The sequence below is a fragment of the Scomber scombrus genome, chromosome 11 (genome assembly GCF_963691925.1).
Source record: "Scomber scombrus chromosome 11, fScoSco1.1, whole genome shotgun sequence".
NCBI lineage: Eukaryota > Metazoa > Chordata > Actinopteri > Scombriformes > Scombridae > Scomber > Scomber scombrus.
Window position 1 is genome coordinate 4,348,087 of NC_084980.1, and position 19,717 is coordinate 4,367,803.

At 40.9% G+C, this 19,717-nt stretch overlaps 1 protein-coding gene across 1 annotated transcript; it reads left to right on the forward strand.

The window, feature by feature from the left end:
• Window positions 1–1,619: 1,619 nt before the first annotated feature.
• LOC133990279 (myosin-7-like) lies at window positions 1,620–19,095 on the forward strand. Its single transcript, XM_062428542.1, has 37 exons — window positions 1,620–1,825; window positions 1,925–2,068; window positions 2,237–2,393; window positions 2,474–2,501; window positions 2,587–2,695; window positions 2,799–2,891; window positions 2,993–3,056; window positions 3,607–3,705; window positions 3,995–4,098; window positions 4,199–4,337; window positions 6,155–6,273; window positions 6,358–6,507; window positions 6,610–6,780; window positions 6,956–7,265; window positions 7,417–7,484; window positions 7,599–7,804; window positions 7,933–8,056; window positions 8,152–8,288; window positions 8,691–8,946; window positions 9,045–9,287; window positions 9,371–9,547; window positions 9,632–9,777; window positions 9,864–9,954; window positions 10,070–10,459; window positions 10,590–10,716; window positions 10,798–10,916; window positions 10,998–11,194; window positions 11,276–11,459; window positions 11,542–11,707; window positions 11,786–11,910; window positions 12,006–12,314; window positions 12,410–12,613; window positions 12,709–13,005; window positions 13,121–13,225; window positions 13,314–13,409; window positions 13,576–13,710; window positions 18,993–19,095. Exons 1-37 carry the CDS (start codon window positions 1,625–1,627, stop codon window positions 19,011–19,013), a joined length of 5,811 nt encoding a protein of 1,936 aa, XP_062284526.1. The 5' UTR covers window positions 1,620–1,624; the 3' UTR covers window positions 19,014–19,095.
• The last annotated feature ends 622 nt before the right edge of the window (window positions 19,096–19,717 follow it).

Genomic DNA, 19,717 nt, shown 5'->3' on the forward strand with positions numbered 1-19,717 from the left:
GATAATAGAAGGGATCTCATAACTGTGACCTTGGCCTTGTCTTTCCTCTCTGTAGACAACAGCTGCAGCTTTTTATTCTCCCTCTTGAAAAGTATTTCATACCCTATCACCTGACAGAATATTGTTGAACTTTAAATTTCGAGATGTTTGATGACCCATAAATCATTGTTACCTGCTAGCCTTCTTTATTTAGTTTAAGGGTAAAGGCTAAGCCCACGATGAAATGTGTCTGTCATGAATAAGACATATATCCTAAAGTAAAAAACATTGATCCTCTAAGCAGCAAATAGCCATATATGTATTGAGTATTATGAGTGATGTGTTTTCTCCTGGGATTATCAGAGCCAAGATGAAAGCCTAATTAGTTATTCTACGGAGCATACAGTATATTAGGTCTTATATTGTGTTTATTCCCCAACATACATACTAATGTAGTATAATCAACCAACAATCATTCATTTGATTTTCATCTTGAAAATGTAAATCATTTTTATCATCCATCCTGACTGATGATTGTTACTCTAGAATTACTTCATAGAACTTACTGGAACATAAGATAATTACTTGATACACTGTAGCCTGCCCTTGCTCCCCCACCTCCTGCCTTACCCTCTCTTGGTCATGTCCAGTCGGGCGTATTACCCTGTTGTTCACAAAGGGAGAGCAACAAATAGCAACCTGGATGCCATTTCTCTGATATTCATCCCCATATTTGGTTGAGTGACAACCTTTATTAATGGAGAGGGAGCCTGGTGTTAGCCACTGGTTCCATCATTTCACTTGACAAAGGTTGACGGTCAGAGGTAAGAAAAATTCCCCACTCAAGAAAGTGTTGCTTTATAAGTGTGAGACAGTGATAATTTGAAATGCTGAAATTACTCTCAGCTGTATAGACAATTTCTGCTGTTAACTACATTGTGTAAGAGGTCAGTAATGTATTATGCTGATAAGATTATTTTTGTTACTGGGACTTCTTTGTTTTTTTGTACTCGTCAAGCTTTCTTTGTCTGAATTGACAATTATGTAATATGGCATTTGCTTCTGTTTACTTATAAAAGCCACAGATCTCAATTTCCTGTGAAGCAACTCCCCCCCCCCAGGTAAAATTCACAGCTAGATTTATTTAACAGTGTGATATTATTTTATAATGCATTAAAAAAATTAACCCAATTATTTTTAAATTGATTTGCTTCCCAATTCAATGTTATGATTCTGCCTTTTTGGTGTGACACTTATTTTTGGTATTGTAAATTATAAGGTCTGAAACATCGAAATGTATTCCAAGTAAAGTTATGCATGTCTCTGTAACCCTGTCACTTGTTATTTAGTGTCTGCAATGTTGGTGATACATGCAGTTAAGCTTATTTTTGGTTTTAAATAATTACATGCACTAACAAGACAAGGGAAATGTTGTGAATATTCTAATAATATAATATTGTGTGTCTTATCTGTTCCTGTATAGGGATATAGAACACTTGGTGTTTTTAAGCTTTATTATGTTTTACTTTATTTTATTTATTCTTCAACTACAGAATATCTGTTTCACTAACCCTTATGTTTTATGTGTTTTATTGGGTCTCATATGAATAATCATTGGGACATACCTTTGTGTACAGGTTAAAAAATGGGTGACGCTCTTATGGCAGAGTTTGGGCCTGCTGCTTCTTTTCTAAGAAAGTCAGACATGGAGCGTCTAGAAGCCCAAACTCGTCAATTTGACATAAGGAAGGAGTGCTTTGTTCCTGATGCTGAGGTTGAATACGTCAAAGCAACCATCAGTAGTCGTGATGGTGACAAAGTCACTGCAGAGACTGAGTTTGGAAAGGTAAAATAATTATCAAAGTGTTTGAGGGAGAGTGCTGATCCAAACATTTTTTAAGAAAGGCATTTGGTCAGGCTTAAAATGTATTATTTTCTTTCGTAGACTGTCACAGTGAAGGAGTGCGATGTAAACCCTCAGAACCCGCCAAAGTTTGATAAAATTGAAGACATGGCGATGTTCACCTTCCTCCATGAGCCAGCTGTGCTGTTTAACCTCAAAGAGCGTTACGCAGCATGGATGATCTATGTGAGTTGAAAGCTTTTAAAACAATGTGAAGCAAAGACTCTTAAATGCACCCAAACCGTGGTGTACATGTTCCCTTTCTTTTGTCCTACATTCATATTTCAAATTAAATCAAAGTGCATTATGTCGGATATAATTGCTTCACCTGTTTGCCTGCTTTGTGTTTCTCAGACCTACTCTGGGCTCTTCTGTGTGACTGTTAACCCCTACAAGTGGCTGCCAGTCTACAACCAAGAGGTGGTTAATGCCTACAGAGGAAAGAAGAGGAGTGAAGCTCCTCCTCACATCTTCTCCATCTCTGACAATGCCTACCAATACATGTTGTCAGGTATATAATCAATTTTAGCCTACTTTCAACTCTAAAGTCATATCATCTGTAACTGATATTTTGATCATTTCTCTCCACAGACAGAGAAAACCAGTCAGTCCTTATCACGTAAGTAACACAGACAATCAAAATATCTCCAATATTTGAGGCTTTAAAGCCTAGAAGTAAAACTTTTTATACCTCCTCTTCTCAGCGGAGAATCTGGCGCTGGAAAGACTGTCAACACAAAGCGTGTCATTCAGTACTTTGCCAGCATTGCTGCTGCCCCAAATACAAAGAAAGATGCAGCTGCTGAAAAGAAGGCTTGTATTTCTTAATATTACTCAACCAAATTATTAATGGTAAGCCACAGACTTCTTTTTTTCTTAAACCTGTTGTGTCTTTGTTTTTTTTTTTAAACAACAGGGCACCCTGGAGGATCAAATCATTCAGTGTAACCCTGCTCTGGAGGCCTTTGGTAATGCCAAGACCATCAGGAATGACAACTCTTCCAGATTTGTGAGTGTCTGTGTGACTGCAGTGAGACTACTTAATTATCATTAATGGACTGAGAGTTCTTTTTTTTATTAGAAATATAAATGAACCCTACTTTTCCTCAGGGTAAATTCATCAGAATTCATTTTGACAACCGAGGAAAGCTGGCCTCTGCTGATATTGAGACTTGTGAGTATAGCTAAAACCCTCCACACACCAAATGTCCAAGCCATTTATCCTTTGTAGGGTTGTGTGGTGCTGGGGCCAATCCCTGCATATGAGAGGCAGGGTACACTGTGGATAGGATGCCTCTCAAAGGGCTAACACACATACAGAGCAAACACACACATTTACACTCACATTTAAACCTACAGGAAATTGTATGTCGCCATTTTGCCTAACCTGAATGTCTTTAGAATGTGATAGGAAATCTGAGCAACACGAGAGACCCACACAGATACAGGGAGCAGACTCCATATAGAGAGACTCTTGCAAAATGACACCCCTGAACTTATTGCTGTACCTACTGAGTCAATATGCTGCATATGTTAATCAAAATATTTGACATTAAGTGGTGTAAGTTCTAACAGTTTTGTTTTAGAAAATATATTATTTTTGTATAAACCTTTTGAATAACAGTGTACCAGTAACTGTAGCTAAACCTACACCTGTAAAGCTAATATTTACATACTGGAACATAATAACCTTATATTACCTTATTACCTTATATCCCTAAAAGACCTTCTGGAAAAGTCCCGTGTGACTTACCAGCTCAAAGCTGAGAGAGACTACCACATTTTCTACCAGGTCTTGTCACAGCAAAAGCCTGAACTTCTGGGTAAGTGTACAATATACAGTGCAGATAATATATGTTCATAAGCAGAGGTGGAAAGAGTACTGAAATATTCTACTCAATGCAAATCTATGAATCAATACGGTTCAAGGTCACAAGAGCAATAACTTTTCTTTAAATGACCCAAAGAAGACCAAACTTTTAAGTACCCCTGGTAAAAAGGTTGTGCCCCTGTGCGCCATTCACTCAATTCTCTCATTTCCACCTCTGATTATAAGTGTATCATGTATTGTAAAAGAAATGTAATACTTTATTTTGTGAAATATTCTTTTAGAAATGTTGCTTATTACCAACAACCCCTACGACTACGCTTTCATCTCTCAAGGAGAGACACAAGTAACCTCCATCAATGATTGTGATGAGCTGGTGGCCACTGATGTGAGCTGAACCTTCGATTCACAAAGCAAACACATTTTATTCTAAATTAATTTATGACAAAATAAGAACTTCTCAAACGTTATGTTTTGATTTCATTCAGGAAGCCTTTGATGTGCTGGGCTTCACTCAGGAAGAGAAGAACAGTATTTACAAGAATGTTGGTGCCGTCATGCATTATGGTAACATGAAGTTTAAGCAGAAGCAGCGAGAGGAGCAGGCAGAGGCTGATGGCACTGAAGGTGAGAGAGGCTGCTATACACTATGTGGATGTGCATTATTAATAATATATATGTATTTTTTTTTCCCATTGTGACTACAAAACAAATAGGTCCAATTTTGAATTCTAATTAGGGCCCGAGCGGCGACTGCAAGTCGCCTGGCGAAAGCCCTATTGAAATTCGTTCATGCCCCAACGTGCAAGTGACCCCAAAGTGCAAGTGACCCCAAAGTAATCAAGTAATCAAGTAATCATTTTTGGGTGGTCGCACATGGTCGACGCAGAATGGCGGAATAGCGCCCCCTACAAAGTCCAAAAATGCCCATAGGGAATTTTGCTAACTTTGTCCTATGCTCACAAAATTCGGTACACATATGTATTATACCCACATATGCAAAAAAGCCTCTTGACCTCATGACCTCAACCCAACAGGAAGTCGGCCATTTTGGTTTTGATTTTTCCCGCCTAAAATTAACTCCTCCCACAGCGTTCGCCCGATCAAGTTCAAATTAGGTACGCAACATCTCCAGACCTAGCTGAGCTTAAGTTGTGCTCTGCGCATCCGTAGGTCAAAGGGTGTGTCCGCCAGGGCTCAACTAACTTTGGCGTGCTCGCCATGTACATACGAGTGGCTCTCACGCCCACATACTTCATCCAATCAGCTTCAAACTTGCTGAACATGATGATGGCTCCGCCCTGAACGTCCCGATATATTAACTTCCCACGTAACTCATAGCGCCCCCCGGTGGTAACAGGAAGTTAACTAAGATTCATTAAAATTACATACTTTGCCCCATCAACTTCATTCAGAACCAGTTGGTGAAGCTACATTACTAAGACTGTGAAGCTACGAGTAATGGCGTCCGTGTGGCGACGCGGCGACCATCAATTCCTCGCCATGAAATTACGTTTGGCTTTTTGATGGCTTTATTGAACTCATATCATCATGAAAATTGGTACACAGGTCCAGGGTGCCGACCTCAACGTCTCCATTCGCTCATAGGCGATCTCACTCGTGTCGCCCCCTAGTGGAAACAGGAAGTGCCATATTTTACATCATCATTGTGCGATTTCCACAAAACTTCACATGTGTAATCACTGTCCAACCCTGAACGCAACCGCTTGTGTTTTGTTACACTCTACTGCCCCCTGGTGGATGAACCATCAACCTCTCATAACTCCTTCATGCTTTGTCCATTTCACTCCAAACTTCACATGACTGATGAGTGGCCGCCCTGAACACACCAGACCATATGTGTAACTACCTGTGACTGCCCCCTACTGGATGAACGAAACATTGCATTTTTGGCCTCCTTCCAGGTTTTTTCTCACTTTCTGCTTCACGCCACAGCCCAGCCATGCCTCAGGCCCCGCGGTGGCATGGGTGAGCGAGGGCCCGCCATCGCCGCTTGCGGCTTTAATTTATTTTGCATTTGCTACATTGAGACTAAAGACATAAACAACTACAAATGAATGAGAGTGACATCATGAGTTCAGCTGTGGCTTTGCAATTCTGACTCCTTGCACAACACATGGCAAGCACAGCTGAGCCACCAATTGAATCTGAACCTGTTTTATAGTAGCTGTACTGTAATGTAAAAAATGGTCCCTTGGAGCCATTGCAAGTCATAAACTGGGAATGTACCAAAATGACACACTCATCCACATCAATCAGATCTTGTATTATTCATAAAGTATCAGTAAAGTATAAAATAATTTAAATGGTGACAACAAGTTTCAAATTAAAACATGAAAGCAAAGCAAAGTTCCACCCTAGCTTGGAGTAGAAAGTTATTTGTGTTTTGTTTATATGTCTTATGTACATTCTCACTTTCTCAGAGGCTGACAAAGTAGCTTATCTGTTGGGCCTAAACTCTGCTGACCTCATCAAAGCTCTCTGTCATCCAAGAGTCAAAGTAGGAAATGAGTGGGTCACCAAGGGACAAAGTGTTGATCAGGTAAGTGTTTTTGACGGTTTAGTTCAGTTCCAAAATCAAATCCTCAAAGGTTTATTTAATTTTTCTTATGCATTTCCTTGTTAGGTCTACTATGCTATTAGTGCACTGTCTAAGTCAATTTATGAGAAGATGTTTCTGTGGATGGTAGTCCGTATCAACCAACAGCTGGACACCAAGCAGCCTCGTCAGTACTTCATTGGTGTACTGGACATTGCTGGATTTGAGATCTTTGATGTGAGCTTTGTCTATTATTATAGGGAGAGAATTAATTCAAATACTTTACAGATGAGAGGTGAGTGTGACAATGACTATATTGTTATCCACTTTACGTTACAGTTCAACACCTTTGAGCAGCTGTGCATCAACTTCACCAATGAAAAACTGCAACAGTTTTTCAACCATCACATGTTTGTGCTGGAGCAGGAAGAGTACAAGAAAGAGGGCATTGAATGGACTTTCATTGATTTTGGTATGGACTTGCAAGCCTGTATTGACCTGATTGAAAAGGTGAGTTTTTGTATTTGTTCAGGCATATCAGAAAATGATCATCAAGTTATATGACTCAGGTATTTCTGTAGTTTTTTCTGTAGGTTATACTTGAAACCTAATATCTATTTATTTTGTTGCTTTGCAAAAAATTTAAAAAATATGTATTTTACTTTTTTCATTGTATTCTCCTCAGCCCATGGGTATTATGTCCATCCTTGAAGAGGAGTGCATGTTTCCCAAAGCCAGTGATACCACCTTTAAATCTAAACTCTATGACAACCACCTGGGAAAATCCAACAACTTCCAGAAGCCTAGAATTGTGAAAGGGAGACCAGAGGCTCATTTCTCCCTGGTCCACTACGCTGGAACTGTTGACTATAATATCTGCAACTGGCTGGTGAAGAACAAGGATCCTCTGAATGAGACGGTTGTTGGTCTTTTCCAGAAGTCTACTCTCAAGCTTTTATGCAACCTTTTTATAGGGTATGCTGGAGCTGACTCAGGTATGTTGACAGTCATAACAGTAAAACATTATGTAAATCAATTAAAAATTACAACAATAATATCATGTAACAGCTTCATTCGGATTAGATTACTGTACAGTTTGTGTAAAGGTTTCTGTGGATTATATTTAACACAGTAATTTTCATTTAGCTCCGGAAGCTGGTGGTGGAAAGAAAAAGAAAGGCTCCTCCTTCCAAACTGTATCAGCTTTGCACAGGGTGAGCTATCTATGTTTGTTTCAAATTCATATTTTCAACAAAACACAATCATTTTAGTAAAAGGTAGTGTAATAAAATGAAAATGGAAAAAATGTATGTATTGAAAACATGCAGGAAAACCTGAACAAGCTGATGACCAACTTGAGGTCCACTCACCCCCACTTTGTACGCTGCATCATCCCCAATGAGTCCAAGACTCCTGGGGCCATGGAGAACCCTCTGGTCATGCACCAGCTGCGCTGTAATGGTGTGCTGGAGGGCATCAGGATTTGCAGAAAGGGCTTCCCCAACAGGATCCTCTATGGAGATTTCAAACAGAGGTTTGCGTCTGATGAACAAAACTACATTTTAAAACTACAAATGCATACAGGTTATTGTATTGTCGAGATTGTCTTATAAGATATTTTGACAACATGCAAAACATTTCATCTGTTTTATTTTTTCAAAGATACCGTATTTTGAATCCTAATGCCATTCCTGAGGGACAGTTCATCGACAACAAGAAGGCTGCCGAGAAACTGTTGGGTACTCTAGACATTGACCATGAGCAGTACAGACTGGGGCACACAAAGGTGAGTATTTTGAATGTTGGTTAAGAGAAAATGCAATATGTAATAACAGACACTGTAAGTATTTACTGATTATCCAATCTACCCCTATAAAAAAGGTGTTCTTCAAAGCTGGACTGCTGGGTACACTAGAAGAGATGCGAGATGACCGATTAGCTCTAATCATCACTGGCATCCAAGCTCGGTCACGAGGCATTCTGGCGAGAATTGAATTTCAGAAGATTGTTGAACGCAGGTAAAAGCACACAGCAGAGCCAAATCTTCTTAACAAAAAACAACCTTTGAATAAAAGCAGTACTTTTAAATTCACATGTACTCTACTCTCCAAACACAAACCAAACAATTGACTGAGCCCCTTTAACCTTGTTGATTGTTCCATGGCTTTCTTGCAGTTGTTGTTTCTTATGCACTTGTCTACTTCAGGTCATTAATTATTACTACTTTATTACTTGAAAAAAAGCAAGACTTCTGTCTAGTACACTTTCTCATTGCACCTGTACCCATTTTGTACCATTAAAATTTTTGATGCATCTAATGCTTGATTGTCTTGCTTTGCTTGTAAGTGGTTTTGGATAAAAGTGTCTACAAAGAGGTAAAAAATTGATCATAAAATACACTGATAATCTGTTATCAACAGGGATGCACTACTTGTTATCCAGTGGAACGTCCGTGCCTTCATGGGGGTCAAGAATTGGCCTTGGATGAAGATGTTCTTCAAGATCAAACCTCTGCTGAGGTCAGCGGAGACTGAGAAGGAGATGGCCAACATGAAAGAAGAATTCCTGAAGTTGAAAGAAGCTTATGCAAAGTCTGAAGCTCGTAGGAAGGAACTAGAGGAGAAAATGGTCTCTATTCTCCAAGAGAAGAATGACCTGCAGCTCCAAGTTCAAACTGTATGTTTTAACAATATTTCTGTAAGCATTACAATAAATATTAAGATCAAACCAAGTCTTCTAATACTGTATGGCATGTTTTGTGTTTTTAATAACAGGAGCAAGATAATCTGTGTGATTCTGAAGAAAGATGCGAGGGTCTGATCAAGAACAAGATTCAGCAGGAGGCAAAACTCAAAGAGCTGACAGAAAGACTGGAGGATGAGGAGGAGATGAATTCAGAACTCACTGCTAAGAAGAGGAAGTTGGAGGACGAGTGCTCTGAGCTGAAGAAAGATATCGATGACTTAGAGTTAACCCTGGCTAAAGTGGAAAAAGAGAAGCATGCCACCGAAAACAAGGTACTGCAAAACACTTAAAATGACTACGTGTCCCAAATATCATCCATGTTCAAGTCCTTCATAAAAATGTCTTGTGGCAATAGGTAAAAAACCTGACTGAGGAAATGGCTGCTTTGGAGGAAATGATTGCCAAGTTGACCAAGGAAAAGAAAGCCTTACAGGAAGCTCATCAGCAAACGCTGGATGACCTGCAGAGTGAAGAAGACAAAGTCAACACTCTGACCAAGGCCAAGACTAAGCTGGAGCAACAAGTGGATGATGTAAGAATTTACAAAATCCCGTGTCTTTGCATATAATAAAAGGTAAATGACATTTGAAAAAAAGGTATTTATGACCATCCACAGCTTGAAGGGTCCCTAGAGCAAGAGAAGAAAGTGCGTATGGACCTTGAGAGAGCAAAGCGGAAGCTTGAAGGAGACCTGAAGTTAGCTCAAGAGAGTATCATGGACCTTGAAAATGACAAGCAGCAACTTGAAGAGAGGCTGAAAAAGTAATATGAAAAGACCATTTTTATAAACACAAACACATTTTAAGTATTTGTCAGCTAGTTCAATTTACACTTTTTTTCATCCACAGGAAAGATTTTGAAATGAGCCAAATCAATGGCAAACTAGAGGATGAACAGGCGATGAACGCCCAGCTCCAGAAAAAATTGAAGGAGTTGCAGGTAAAAATTTAAATGTAAATTGTAGATTGTAAATTGAGTAAACTAGTACATGAACATGATATTTTAAGACCCCAATTTAGACCAATATTAAGGTTTTGCTTTAATTTTGGTCTAGGCCCGAATCGAAGAGCTGGAAGAAGAGCTTGAGGCAGAGCGAGCTGCCCGAGCCAAGGTGGAAAAGCAGAGAGCTGACTTGTCCAGAGAGCTGGAGGAGATCAGCGAGAGGCTGGAGGAGGCTGGTGGAGCAACCGCAGCTCAGATTGAGATGAACAAGAAGAGGGAGGCTGAGTTCCAGAAACTCCGCAGAGACCTTGAAGAGGCCACTCTGCAGCATGAAGCCACTGCTGCTACCCTGAGGAAGAAACAAGCTGACAGTGTTGCTGACCTCGGGGAGCAGATTGACAACCTGCAGAGAGTCAAGCAGAAACTGGAGAAGGAGAAGAGTGAGCTCAGACTGGAACTGGATGATGTTGTTTCCAATATGGAACAGATTGTGAAGTCTAAGGTAAAGTACTTCTTTGTATTATTTGTTGTTCTACTGAATTTCTTTTTAAATTATAATTTTCTTTGTAAGACAAATGTAACCCAACCCAAGTTGTTGTGTATGTGCCATTATTGATGCTTTATGTTTTCAGAATAATTTGGAGAAAATGTGCAGGACTCTGGAAGACCAGATGAATGAATACAAAACAAAATCAGAGGAAGGACAGCGTACCATTAATGACTTCAACATGCAGAGAGCAAAGCTTCAAACTGAGAATGGTATGCATTTGATTTGAACAGAGTGTTTTGTTTACTGTATTATGAGGTATGCATTCTTTCAATCTTCTTTTTCAAAATTAGGTGAATTTGCAAGGCAGCTTGAAGAAAAGGATTCCCTGGTGTCTCAACTCACCAGAGGAAAACAGTCCTATACTCAACAACTTGAGGACCTTAAAAGACAACTGGAGGAAGAAGTCAAGGTAGCAAACAAATACCAGTGAGAACATCTTTGGTTGCTATGGTGGTATCTAAAGATGCATGAAGGTTTGCTTTCATTTCAGGCCAAGAATGCATTAGCTCATGCAGTGCAGTCCTCTCGTCATGACTGTGACCTGCTCAGGGAGCAATATGAGGAGGAGCAGGAGGCCAAGGCTGAACTGCAGCGTGGCATGTCCAAGGCCAACTCTGAGGTGGCTCAGTGGAGAACTAAGTACGAAACTGATGCCGTCCAGAGGACCGAAGAACTGGAGGATGCCAAGTAAGTAAAAATAATTTTCACACAAACAATGCTTAAAAGTTAAAAAGCAATTAAACCTGATTAAATTCTGTCATAATCTAGAAAGAAGCTGGCTCAGCGTCTGCAAGATGCTGAGGAGGCGGTTGAAGCAGTGAATGCTAAATGTTCTTCTCTGGAGAAGACCAAACACAGACTGCAGAATGAGATTGAAGATCTCATGGTGGATGTAGAGAGGTCTAATGCTGCTGCTGCTGCTCTAGACAAGAAGCAAAGAAACTTTGATAAGGTTTAAATTGATTCATTTATTATTATTACTTAATTGAATGTATAAGGTAAATCATTTATCTAAAATGTACACTATTTCTCAGGTCTTGTCAGAATGGAAACAGAAGTATGAAGAGTCTCAAACAGAGCTGGAGAGCTCTCAGAAGGAAGCCAGGTCTTTGAGCACCGAGCTCTTCAAACTGAAGAACTCCTATGAAGAATCTATTGAGCATCTGGAGACCTTGAAGAGAGAGAACAAGAACTTACAAGGTCAGTGTGATTAACTATTAAAAACCCTTGATGAATCATTTTCTTACAACATTACATTTGTTTCATTTTGACCTTTAGAGGAAATATCTGACCTCACTGAACAAATTGGTGAGGGTGGAAAGAGTATTCATGAGCTTGAGAAGATTCGAAAGCAGCTGGAACAAGAGAAGTCTGACATACAAACAGCTCTGGAAGAGGCAGAGGTATGTTCTGCCTTCTGATGAAGGACTTCAAGCACCTTAATGTACTTAAAATCTGGTTAAAAAGAACCTATGTGACATTCTTTTTGTCTTTCTAGGCTACTTTGGAACACGAGGAAGGAAAGATTCTCAGAGCCCAGCTCGAGTTCAATCAGATCAAGGCTGACATTGAGCGCAAGCTGACCGAGAAAGATGAAGAGATGGAGCAAGCAAAGAGAAACCAACAACGCGTTGTCGATACTCTTCAGAGCTCTCTTGAGTCCGAGACTCGCAGCAGGAATGAGGCCCTCCGTTTGAAAAAGAAAATGGAGGGAGACCTCAATGAGATGGAGATCCAGCTTAGCCAGGCCAACAGGCAGGCAGCTGAGGCCCAGAAACAACTTAAATCTATACATACACATCTGAAGGTATGCATTTTATTCACAATAAAATAACACAGAGGACATACTGTATTATGTCATAACTGGGATTAACTTGCTTCATAATAAATGTCACACTCCAGGATTCCCAGCTCCACCTTGATGACTCTCTTCGAGCCAATGATGATCTGAAGGAAAACATTGCAATTGTTGAGAGACGCAACAATCTGCTTCAGGCTGAGGTGGAGGAACTCAGGTCTGGTCTTGAACAAACTGAGAGAGGTCGCAAACTTGCTGAGCAAGAGCTGCTGGATGTTAGTGAGAGGGTGCAGCTACTGCACTCACAGGTAAGATGCAGTCATTGGTACAGTTCTTTCCTATTTCAGTTCTATTATTTTAAATGTACTAAGGAATTCACTGATAAAATGTTGCATTCACTCAGAACACAAGTTTGCTAAACCAAAAGAAGAAACTGGAGTCTGACACAGCCCAGTTTCAGACAGAAGTAGAGGATGCATTGCAGGAGTGCAGAAATGCTGAAGAGAAGGCCAAGAAGGCCATTACTGATGCTGCCATGATGGCAGAGGAGCTGAAGAAGGAACAAGACACCAGTGCTCACCTTGAGCGTATGAAGAAGAACATGGAGCAAACCATTAAAGACCTGCAGCACCGTCTGGATGAAGCTGAACAGATTGCCATGAAGGGAGGCAAGAAGCAAGTGCAGAAGCTTGAGGCCAGGGTAAGTATCAATCATTCAAGAGAAATCAAGTGAAAAATCAAATGGAAAACACTAAATAATCATAATTTGGCACATATTAGAACAAACCTAAGCTTAATGACTCCCCCCCACACAGACCAGAGAACTGGAAACTGAGGTAGAGAATGAACAAAGAAAGTCCAGTGATGCTGTCAAGGGTGTACGAAAATATGAGAGACGAATCAAAGAATTGACCTATCAAGTAAGTTTCAATTCATTTAAGAAATAGTAGAGCATTGAAAGTAATTTGTATTCAAAATTGTAATTGTTTTGTTCTTTTTTGTTTTCAGACAGAAGAGGATCGTAAGAATCTTGCCCGTCTGCAAGATCTGGTAGACAAGCTACAGCTCAAAGTCAAATCATACAAGAGAACTTCAGAGGAGGCTGTAAGCTCTCTCAGTATTTTAGGAAAACCAATATTGCAAGAAACCCTAACCCTAAACTGTCCCTGCCCAGATCATCTATATGCATATTTAATACTATGCTGATTTCCTGCTCAATATAGTAAAAGTATATATACATATATACACTGAAGATATTGTGTGTCTACAGGAGGAACAGTCCAATAGTAATCTCACCAAGTTCCGTAAACTTCAACATGAGCTTGATGAAGCTGAAGAGAGAGCTGACATTGCTGAGTCTCAGGTCAACAAGATGCGCACCAAGAGCCGTGATGTGGGGCCAAAGGTTGGTACACACACCTGCACACATTTCAAAATACAAGAGTATAGTGTTAAAGAACCCTGACAGCAGTCATGTTGGCAGATCACCCCAAAGATGCCTTGCCTGACTTACTGTTGTCACATCCAGGAAATATGGAAGATATTTTTTCTCATAATTAAAAGTAAAAGTCCAAACAGAACATCAAAACAAATTTTTTAAGAGGAAATTTAAAAAGCAAATATTTAATGTAAAATGATCATTTGAAATGTAAAGTGACAATGATAAAGTGAAAATGTATAATGCAAAAGCTTACATTGAAATGCTCAAACTGAGAGCCTAAATGTCAATGCCTACATTGTATGAAATTGAAAATAGCAATAGAAATAAAAGGGGAACATCAAAAATCAGTCAAAACAGGAAATGGAAAAGCTTGAATGGAAACACTCAAATTAAAATCTTAATAGATAAACAAATATATCGTTTTGCATTTTCACTTACCATTGGCCATATTAAATTTCATGTTTTCCATTTTGCATTAGGCCATTTCCATTTGGCTTTTCAGGTTGTATGTTGTGATGTAAGGGAGGAGATGTAGCTCAAAGGCTGGATGGTGGGTTTGAAATGACTGGGGTGCAGAAGCATCTTATGGACAACAGGGGGAGATGACTGCTAAAGATCACAGTAAGTTTGGTAGAGCAGTATGAGTCCAAACTGCCAACTAGCAGCCACAGGTTTTTTTTATTAACTACTAATAGAGTAATTCAGTTATTCTCATGTAGAGTTAGTCAGTTGTTCTGCTGTCTTTGGAAGAATTTGTTGAGGCGGGGAAATTATTTGTATTTGTATTCAAATAAAAATGGAAATAGATATAACAATCCAGTTCTTTTATAACCCTTCTAATTTTAGGCTAATAAAATGTTAAAATAAGTGCCTTGTCAATTAACTATTCCGGCAACAGCACACTGGGTCTCAAACCCCAGTCTCCCAGACAACAGTTAAATACACTAACCATCCAACCTCATCTCAGCACCATTAGAAAAACAGATCTGCTGTTATCATATTTCTCTTTATCAAGAACTCCCAGTGCCTGTCTCTGCAATGAGGCTAGCTCTGGCTTTGCAATTGCTAACAGCAAAGCTGTAGATGGCAAAGCACGATGCGGTTTCTCTTCAAGTTTAGACTCATACTGCTCTGCCAAACTCAATGTGCTCTTTAGCAGTTAGCTCCCTCTACTATCCATAAGGTGCCTTTGTGCCCCAGCCATTTAAGCCCTTCCCAAAATCTGACATTCTTTTCCTTAAAAAATCTGAACAACTCAATCCACACAGATTTCCAAAAATCCCCTTAAGGTTATAAATATTTAGAAATAAAGATTATGCCTGAAATAAAAGATCTGGTTCTGATGAACTGCGACCCAATCATAGCTTCTGTAACAGATTCTATAAACGCTACACTCCATTTCCCTCAATGGATGTGTTAATATGATTAAGATGAATATCCTACCTACATTTCTGTATTTATTTCAGTACACAGCGTTGAACCCCCCTGCCACTCATTTTTTCCTAAACTGAAGAAGATTATTACAAATTTTCTCTGGAACAATAGGGGACCAAACTCATAGATATCTCTTCATGGAGTAACAGCAGGTTAATGCTGGGAACACATAATCCTAGATTCAAATTATGGGCTGACAAAGGTCTGAACAACATCAGAGATTTATACAATAATAATATATTTCTGACCTTTGAGACTCTAAAAAATAAAAATAATATCCCTTCAACACATCTTTAAGTATCCAGAGGTCCATATTAAAGAGACAAAATCACACCTCTTTGCTCATCTTTCTCAATATTAAAAGATGTGATAGTGCATCACTCTAGCAGTCATGGTCAAGTGTCTATGATCTAAAATATACTTAAAACTCAACCAGAGGAATCCTCAGAGAATAGGCGACTTGCTTGGTGTAATGATTTGAAAACAGAGATAACAAAATATGAATGGAAACAGATAAACCATAAATCCCAAACTATTAACGCCAGATTTAGACTCCTGCAGTACAAATTGATCATGCATAGTTATTTAACTCTGTCCCTACAACACCATTTTGATGCAAACAATCCATACTAATGTGTGAAATGCAATGCTGTAACGAGCACTCTGGTTCACTGTTCATGGGTTGCCCAAGGATCAAAGAATTTTGGAGATATGTGCTTGACATATTATCACAAATATTTTGAGCTAAATTACCAGATAGTCCACAATTGTGTATTTTTGGTCTGTCCCAGAGACCCCAAGGCTCAATAACATCAAGAAAAAAAATGAAGATAGAAATTAACCTTTTCTATCAAGTGAAAACCTCAAACCTTTTTTTTTTTTTTTTTTTTTTAAATATATGGGAAATTCCTGGAAAATAATGAAGCAACCTTGATGAGTCAGCATGAAAGATATGACTGGATAATGTAAAACTTCTTCTATATTAACTATTATCATGTTGAGAATGAATAACAAATTTACACGAAATATGTCTCTTACATACAGTTAATCAATTAGCATTATTATTATTATTATTATTAATTGTCATTATTGCTGCTATTTATTCTATTTTACTTTTGGGTACATTTGTATATGTATGGATGTGAAAATGCCAATTAATATATTTGTCAAAGACACACAGCTTGGAAATCCAAATTCTGTGTTTCATTTTCTACTTGAACTTTCAATTTTAAATGTGACCAAAAATATCCTCTACAAAAAAACACTATTTTTAGCTTTACTGTCAAGTATACTTACTACAGCACATTAAGAACACTCTGAATGACCTTAAAAGCACAAGAAACAGGGACACTGATTTATCTGTTTGTATGTGTATGTATCCATATAAGAGGGGTTGGACTCTCTTCCACTCTGGAGTTGCCACTGGTGAAAGGTGCCAGGCAGGGGTGGCAATACTTATTGACCCCCGGCTTGGTGCCTGTATGTTGAAGTTTACCTCGGTGGACGAGAGGGTAGCTTCCCTCTGCCTTCGGGTGGGGGGACGGATCCTGACAGTTGTTTGTGCCTATGGTCCAAACAGCAGTTCAGAGTATCCACCCTTTTTGGACTCCTTAGATGGGGTGCCGGAGAGTGCTCCCTCTGGGGATTCCCTAGTCCTGCTGGGGGACTTCAACGCTCACGTTGGCAGCAACAGTGAGACCTGGAAGGGTGTGATTGGGAGGAACAGCCCCCCCCGATCTGAACCCGAGTGGTGTTTTGTTATTGGACGTCTGTGCTCGTCACAGATTGTCCATAACAAACACCATGTTCAAGCATAAGGGTGTCCATATGTGCACTTGGCACCAGGACACCCTAGGCCGCAGTTCGATGATTGACTTAGTAGTCGTGTCATCTGACTTGCGGCCGCATGTCTTGGACACGCAAAGAGAGGGGCGGAGCTGTCAACTGATCACCACCTGGTGGTGAGTTGGCTCCGATGGTGGGGGAGGATGCCGGTCAGACCTGGCAGACCCAAACGCATTGTGAGGGTCTGCTGAGAACGTCTGGCAGTCTCCTGTCAGAGAGAGCTTCAACTACCACTTGCGTGAGAACTTTGAACATGTGCCGGGGGAGGCGAGGGACATTGAGTCCGAGTGGGCCATGTTCCGTGATCGGTGGAAAGAATACTTCGAAGACCTCCTCAATCCCACTGACACGCCTTCCGGTACGGAGGCAGGGCCTGGGGACCCGGGCGTGAGCTCTCCTATCTCTGGGGCTGAGGTCGCCGAGGTGGTCAAAAAGCTCCTTGGTGGCAGGGCCCCGGGGGTGGATGAGATCCGCCAGGAGTTCCTCAAGGCCCTGGATGTTGTTGGGCTGTCATGGTTGACACGACTCTGCAACATCGCGTGGACATCGGGGGCAGTGCCTCTGGATTGGCAGACTGGGGTGGTGGTCCCTCTTTTTAAGAAGGGGGACCGGAGGGTGTGTTCCAACTATAGGGGGATCACACTCCTCAGCCTCCCTGGTAAGGTCTATTCGGGGGTACTGGAGAGGAGGGTCCGACGGATAGTCGAACCTTGGATTCAGGAGGAGCAATGTGGTTTTTGTCCGGGTCGTGGAACTGTGGACCAGCTCTACACCCTCTACAGGATCCTTGAGGCTGCATGGGAGTTCGCCCAACCAGTCCACATGTGTTTTGTGGACTTGGAGAAGGCATTCGACCGTTCGTGTCCCTCGGGGAGTCCTGTGGGGGGTTCTCCGGGAGTATGGGGTATCGGACCCCCTGATATGGGCTGTTTGTTCCCTGTACGACCGGTGTCAGAGCCTGGTCCGCATTGCCGGCAGTAAGTCGGACTCGTTTCCAGTGAGGGTTGGACTCCGCCAGGGCTGCCCTTTGTCACCGATTCTGTTCATAATTTTTATGGACAGGATTTCTAGGTGCAGCCAGGGCGTTGAGGGGTCCGGTTTGGTGACCTCAGGATTGGGTCACTGCTTTTTGCAGATGATGTAGTCCTGTTGGCTTCATCAGACCGTGACCTCCAACTCTCACTGGATCGGTTCGCCGCCGAGTGTGAAGCGGCCGGGATGAGAATCAGCACCTCCAAATCCGAGTCCATGGTCCTCAGCCGGAAAAGGGTGGAGTGCACTCTCCAGGTCGGGGATGAGATTCTGCCCCAAGTGGAGGAGTTTAAGTACCTCGGGATCTTGTTCACGAGTGAGGGAAGGATGGAGCGGGAGATCGACAGGCGGATCGGTGCGGCGTCTGCAGTAATGCGGGCTCTGCACAGATCCGTCTTGGTGAAGAGGGAGCTGAGCCGAAAGGCAAAGCTCTCGATTTACCAGTCGATCTTCGTTCCTACCTTCACCTATGGTCATGAGATTTGGATAGTGACCGAAAGAACGAGATCGCGGGTACAAGCGGTCGAAATGAGCTTCCTCCGTAGGGTGGCTGGGCTCTCCCTTAGAGATAGGGTGAGAAGCTCAGTCATCCGGGAGGAGCTCGGAGTAGACCCGCTGCTCCTCCGCGTTGAGAAGAGCCAGATGAGGTGGCTCGGGCATCTAGTAAGGATGCCTCCCGGACGCCTCCCTGGTGAGGTGTTCAGGGCACGTCCCACCGGTAGGAGACCCCTGGGGATCCCCCGGGAAGAGCTTGACGAAGTGGCTGGGGAGAGGGAAGTCTGGGTTTCCCTGCTTAGGCTGCTGCCCCCGCGACCCGACGCCGGATAAGCGGAAAGAAGATGGATGGATGGATGTATCCATATATTATAAATTAATAATATATAATTAAAATAACTTTTTTTTTTAAACTTACTTTAACTTCTTTCTTTTTACAGAAGGGATTTGATGAAGAGTGAAGTTTCCTCAAGAATGATTGTTCCTGAGACCTGTGTAATGGTGTCTCCCTAAGCATGTCTTTTGTTCAGTAGAATAAATTTAATGTGCATCCGAAGCAGTTTCTTGACTTTTCATTGACAATTGCTACATGGCTCTAAACTTGACTTGTTCCTAAAATAAATGAATCATCTTTTGTAATGAACTGAGAATGACTTAGACTATAAACTTAGGAAAAAAATGGCTTAATTTGTGTAAAAATAAACAGTACAACAAGACAAACAATTAGTAAAATGTACAAACAATACACCACAAATAAAAACAGCATAGAAGACATACACCACATACTCTCCATGTTTGATACAACTGATTTGTGCAAAGGTCAGTGATCACATGATTGGTTTGTCTTTAGCCATGTTTGAAGTGTTGTTTTAAAAAATACTAAAACTTGTGCTTTTTCTGATATGGGTGGGAATTGAGTTCCACTTATCTGCTGCTCCGACTGAAAATGCGGATTGTCCAAAAGCAGTTCTCCTAAATGTAGCTGAGCAATCACCTCTTGCTGATACCCTGGTCTCCCTAGCATTAATCCAGCACAATGACACACATTGTTTAAGTGGTGATGGTGCAAGATGATGAATTCATTTATACATCAGGCACATATGTGTAAAGCAAAGAAAACTGTCAAAGGTCAGTAAATTATACTTGGTAATGATGGTACAATGAT